Below are 6000 nucleotides of genomic sequence, written 5' to 3' on the forward strand. Positions count from 1 at the left end.
TTAAATAATTTATCATGAGTTATTAAATTCAAGTAATCAATTTATAAGTTTATGATCTTCTAAATTTATAGTAGAATATTTAATTAGAGAACTTAATAATTTCTTGAATTGATGTCTTTAATTCCACTCATGGAAGATTATGTTCATTTAATAAAATATGATTAATAAGTTTCATCTGTGAAATTTAATCATTTTATTGAAATAATATTTTAATTGAGATAATTTTCATTTAATAAATGATAATTAATAGGCTTACTTATATGAAATAGTTACAATTTTAATTAAAAATTAGATCATATGTTGTTATAGAGACTAATTTAATAAAGAATGTATTTCATAACTATGGATGTTGTTGTTATAGAAGGTTAAAAATAATTTCTTTTAGAAAATTGGCTGTATAATTAAATAATGCATTTTTATTATAAATCTGATCTAGGAGCACTTGGGTTTCTTTGCAATTTTTGCAAGAAGAAGAAGAAGATAATACTAATTTATTTTCCAAGTTAAAACCAATCAATTAGCATCAAGTCAAAACTTATGATTAATTAAAACTTATTGAATTAGTATTCCTTAGTGGCTTGGCTCCACACATTGGAGATTTTTGAAATTTAATACAATATATAAGTAAGAATGACAATGGAACTGTTTGCATGGATGTCGAAAACATTCATGTTCATAGATAATCGCTCTACATTACTTCAAACCGCTTCTATTTATTATTTTTCAATTTAATAATATAAATGTTTTTATTTATGAATATGATACAAATATATATAAAAAGTATAAGGCTGGAAATTTGTCCCCTTTGATATAAAAAGTGTGAAGTTAAGGGTTGTTAAACATAAAAATGGGTGGTGTCCCAATCCCTATGGCCATCCCCACCAAAAGAGTGTATATATCTTGTAATGACAATGAAAGGAAAGGAAAATCTAGTGATTGCAGCAGCTAGCATAAAGCTTTTCCTTTGTTATTCCCCCATCCCCATGCACTATTTCTAGTTATACTTACTTATTCCCCCCCCCTCTCTCTCTAATGCTTTGTTTTGGTGGATCTTCTCATCATTGCTACAATAAAAAAACAAAGATGTAGGGGTACCCCCCAATCTACCCTTCAAACCCTCCAAAAAAAAAAACCTCTCTTTTCAAACCAAATCATTCTCTCTGGAATTTCTGTCTCCATGAACTTTGGCTATTTACTCATGCAAATTTTGCATGCAGGATTATATATTCTACTTTCACCATGCAAGTTTTTAGGCTAACACATATATCATTCTTCATGTATTTGTATATTATCATATTATTTTTTATGATGTCTTCTTCTTCTATGTTTCGTTTTAGATACGAAAACTCCCTCTCAAATAAAGCCAATTTTATTCTTCACTCTTACCTTTAAATCTGTACTCTCTTTTTCTTTTTTTCCAAACCATGAAGTCAGTATGAAACATGGTCCTGGCACCGGCGCCCGACAACACCATAAAACTCTGGCAGCTGCCCACAACAATAATGTGTTGTTTTTTTTTCTTTTTTTCAAATTGGAATCTTTATAAATGTTGATAAGGTAGTTAAATAAATTCAAATTTTGTGAAAAATATTATATTTCGATTATATTTATATAAAAATGAATTAGAAATTGAGTTATAGGTAAAATGGTTTAAATTTGGTTTAATTTTTTACATATGTTTAATTTAAATATTCATATAAAAATAGTAAAAAATGTAAATATCATTGTATTAATACTCAATTCTTTATTTAAAAGTGATTTTAGATAGATTTCTTGTAAATAATTTTCCTACCAAGTTTATTTCAACACCAACTCAGTAAGCCACATTATATAAGTATAGATTTTTTTAAAAAGTTCATAAATATTAGTCTTTTAGAAAGTGTGATTGTTCCTCCCAATAATATAATATTTAATGTTCAAAATCAAATCATTTGCCATTATACCCATGATTAAAATGATTTTAAATCTTGTACAACAAACTCAACAATAACTAAGATATCTTAAGATAATCGTAATTCTCTTTAACTCCTAGGCTTTCCCTAAAATAATAGCTAATAACCCAATACTATACAACATTAATAATATCTTTGTGGCTAGCTAGAAGGACAATAATTTTCATTTCTTTTTGTTCCTTAATGAGATATTCACAAGGTGCCGACAGAAATGAGAAAAATGTGCACCCGTGTACGGAAATTGGTATGGTTCCAAATTATTAATTTAATAAATTAAAATTATAGAATCTAATTGTAAATGAAATCAAAATATGAATTTATTTTTGTAGTCAATAAAAAAGTTGGAGGGATGCATTTAATGAGAAGAATAAATGGCAAAGGCCAAAGTGGGTCTTTATAGATAAAAAAAGATGTTTAAATCACCAAACTTGACTAACCCAAATATTCTCCCAGTCTTAAAATGGCTTTATTCAGACAATCGGATATAAAGTAAGGGTCCCTTCCCTCATCATTTGCAGAATATCAACTTTGTATCTCTAATTTTTATTTATTTATTTTTCAACTAAAATATTTATCACCAACCAGTCTTAATATATGAAATAAACATACTTTTGTATACAAGTAAAAGAATTATGAAAATACCTTTCTAAAATTAATACGAAATATTTTAACATTCTTAATAGGAAAAAAATTGGTTGATTTTATTTTTAAATCTTAAAATTTCCTTAAATCAAAATAGATTAAAAAACAAATAAAAGGATGGGTATAGCTGTATTTTAATTTATCACACAGTGACCCACCTCTCACTTTTTTATTTTTATTTAAAAGCAAAAGTTAAAGCAAAAAATAAAAGATCATCTTCTACTGTATCTGGCAACATCAATAGCTCAGAAATTTTATTTCTGATAGCTCGACCTGGAATTGGACATTGATTTATCAAAATAAATCCCATTGGCCCATACTTCTCTTTTGTCAATTTTATGATCATAAAGCAAAGTTAATGCACCCATTTTTTAACACTCTCTTTTTTATTTTATATTATATTTATTCTTATGGACTGTACAACAAAAAGTACATGCATTAATTCATTATGCTAAAGTTTGATATGGCACATAAGGTCGATATTTAAAACTACCCAAAAAGGAGAAAGAAGGTGGCAAGGCTAATACAACTTGGGGGGTTGATTTTCTTTCTGTTCTTAAATGAAATCTTCTCAAATTATTTATAAGTAAGATGCTATCAATTATTCATGGCTGCTTGTGTCTATCTTAATCCTCGTAATAAATTAATAATTTATATCAAATTATATATATATATATATATATATTAGTAGAGAGTTGCAAAAGATATGGTAGGGCCAGTAAAAGAAGTGAAGTGATAGGTGAGCAGAGACCAGACAGTATTGTCTTCTTTAGCAGGCAGCGATAAAAAATCTATTGCTCTTACTTCCTCTAATGCTTGCTACTGCTTCAACAATTAAAGCCAACACCGTACATTGTTTTCTTGCTTTCAATTTTTACCCACCATAGCTCTGTCTAGGCGGTTCTGATTGAAAGATATCATTTTACCAATCCACCTTACTTTCCCTAAAAGCCCTGGGGAAGTCCTTAGTCTTAGATTTTGTTTTAGTTTCTTTGAGATGAGGAGAAAGAGGAAGTTGGGTTATATGTCACTTGGTTTTGTGCATCACATCTTTTGGCATTGTCAATTAATTGACAAGCTACCTTTCTTTGATCCACCTTCCCGGGCAGGGAAGAGAACGAAAATTGGCCGCGGATGGTGGTCGTGGTAGGTTCAATGAGCTTACGCGGCGGAGCGAACTCCTCTATCGTATTCAATTTCCTCTGGCAGACCCAGACCCCCTCGATCCATCGTACTGGAGCGATCCGAGAAGAACGATTAGGGTCATATTCTATCCTTTCTACAATGCCCATTGACGAAGTGCTTCGTTTCAGATCAATTCTTCGCTGCAATCGCTTCGATTCACCCCCTCGGTGAAAAACCGTAATACGCCCTGAGGAATTCCTACCAGCAGACTTCCCTGTACTAAAAATGAATTGTCTAAGTGCTCTCCTCTCTTGGCTTTGTCTCATTGTCTATCTCGTAATCATTCGATTCCGCGCTTCAATTGAAGCAAGCTCCTACTCCTCCTCCTTCTCCTTCGTATCCTTCATCGTCGTTGGTCCTTTTGACATAACATTCTCGGTCGCTAAAGAAAAGAGACTGGCTCTCTCTCTATCTATTAAACGCAATATCTTGAAAGGCGAAGAGTTACTACTGATTTCTGCTCGTACTTCCTCTTACTGTAGTGATACAGTACTCGTGCAAGAGCGCTTACGGCAAGAGCTAATTCAGCTAAATCAATGGCACGTGGGAGCCTTCCTAAAAGAAAGAATTGACTGACCTTGCTGCTTAGGACTTTTCTTTTCTAAAGTCTAAAGAGATTTCCCGGTGATAACTCCTTTCTAGTAGCAATTCCGACAAGAGCGGAAATAACTACGGTTATTTCCATTCTTCTTTCTCCTGTTCTTCTTCTATCTAAGGACAAGGCGGAAGGTAAGGCCTGTGCTTGCTTCTAGGCTTCTTTCTTCTATCTTCTAGTCGAGGTGAAAGCTTTCAAAGAGCTGAGTCCTTCCCCCTGCAAAAAGCCGCTCCACGGTGGTAAAGTCTCATCTTGTGTGTTGGCCGAAGTGACAATAGTCACATTGAACCCTCGAATATGTTCGAAGACCTCGAAATGATCTTCCAGTTCTGGGGAGAATTCGCAAAACTCCGTTTCCATCGAGAATTGAATGGAGTTTTCCCGTATTTCGACCGGAGAATCTAACAGAGACATTACTATCGCGATTCTGACCGAAAAATTAGACATTCCATGCCCTCGGAGAGTGCTTTGGCGTGCCAGGTCACTGACATATCCTTTGTCTTTATTTGACCCCAAGAATAGATTGGATCGAAACGACTTTCCTGTCGAACCCCTTTGTGTCTGTATTTTTTTCTGACCGCGCGGAATCTCCATAGCCAATTTTCCATTTTTAATTATGAAATTATAGGGTGCCTTTGGTACTACTCTTATTTCACACGATCCAGGAACTTCCATAACGTTGGCGTGATTCGGTTTGAGCAACGGATCTTGACGTGATACATCTTCGTAATGAAAATGGAGTGAAAACATGAGTTGGCTTTGACAGTCTCTATAGAATGAATAAAAGCACTGTGAACTATCTGCTTCAAAAAGATAGTTGGTTGAATGAAACTGAAACCTTCTTTCTTCGGTCGGGAATCCGAAATGACGGCACAGCACAAGCCGCCCTACCTCCGGAGGCTCCGCTTTGCCGCAGATCCACTCTGGTTTCGTCCCGAACCTCTCCTTTACCCATCCTCTTTGATTCAGATTGTGGGGCAGGATGTGCGAAGTTTTTTTATCCTTATGAAGCTACAAGCAAATTGTTTAGGTGTTATCTTGTCGAAAAAATCTAAGGGCTACTAATTATTCCTCTTATAGATTTTTCTAGAAGCAACAATAGTTTGGATTATGAACATAATTTTGCATGTCTACAAATGGGCAAATCCTTAAAGAATCAAGAGCTGCTTTTACGAAATTTAACTACGGAGAAAGAACACTTAAAAAAGTTGGTTGTTGATAGTTCTTCTAGAAAGTTCATTTTTAAAGAAAAATTTGTTCCTTTTGAGGAGTCTAACTTGAAGTTGAAAGAAGAGGCAACGAAATTAAAGGAGGAAAATGAAATATTGAAGAAAGAGAAATATGAGTTAGAGGCTCGTTTGCAAGAGTTGGTTGAGAAGCATGCAACTTAAGTTAGTTCCCTAAAGTGATCTTATGATGGTGAAGTTGCACAACTTAAGGACAAGCATAAAACATACATTGCTGCTATCAAGGAAGAACTTAGGGAAACCGTAGAGAAGGAAAATGTCGAGGGTCAATCTTTACAAGCCTTGGTGGATTCCACTAAAAGGGATAAGGTCATTGAAGTTACCATGGCTAGAGGAGAGAGAGATAGAGGCGTCGTTGAGGCTAATTCATGTGCCATGG

At 33.7% G+C, this 6000-nt stretch overlaps 2 protein-coding genes across 2 annotated transcripts; both read right to left on the reverse strand.

The window, feature by feature from the left end:
- Positions 1 to 3577: 3577 nt before the first annotated feature.
- Positions 3578 to 4045, reverse strand: LOC128031891 (60S ribosomal protein L2, mitochondrial-like). The gene has a single exon (XM_052625207.1). It carries the CDS (start codon positions 4043 to 4045, stop codon positions 3578 to 3580), a length of 468 nt encoding a protein of 155 aa, XP_052481167.1.
- A 67-nt stretch (positions 4046 to 4112) lies between these two features.
- On the reverse strand, positions 4113 to 5356 carry LOC105796796 (60S ribosomal protein L5, mitochondrial). The gene has a single exon (XM_012626603.2). It carries the CDS (start codon positions 5122 to 5124, stop codon positions 4543 to 4545), a length of 582 nt encoding a protein of 193 aa, XP_012482057.2. The 5' UTR covers positions 5125 to 5356; the 3' UTR covers positions 4113 to 4542.
- Positions 5357 to 6000: the final 644 nt, after the last annotated feature.

The sequence above is a fragment of the Gossypium raimondii genome, chromosome 12 (assembly GCF_025698545.1).
Source record: "Gossypium raimondii isolate GPD5lz chromosome 12, ASM2569854v1, whole genome shotgun sequence".
In the NCBI taxonomy this organism is placed as follows: Eukaryota; Viridiplantae; Streptophyta; class Magnoliopsida; order Malvales; family Malvaceae; genus Gossypium; species Gossypium raimondii.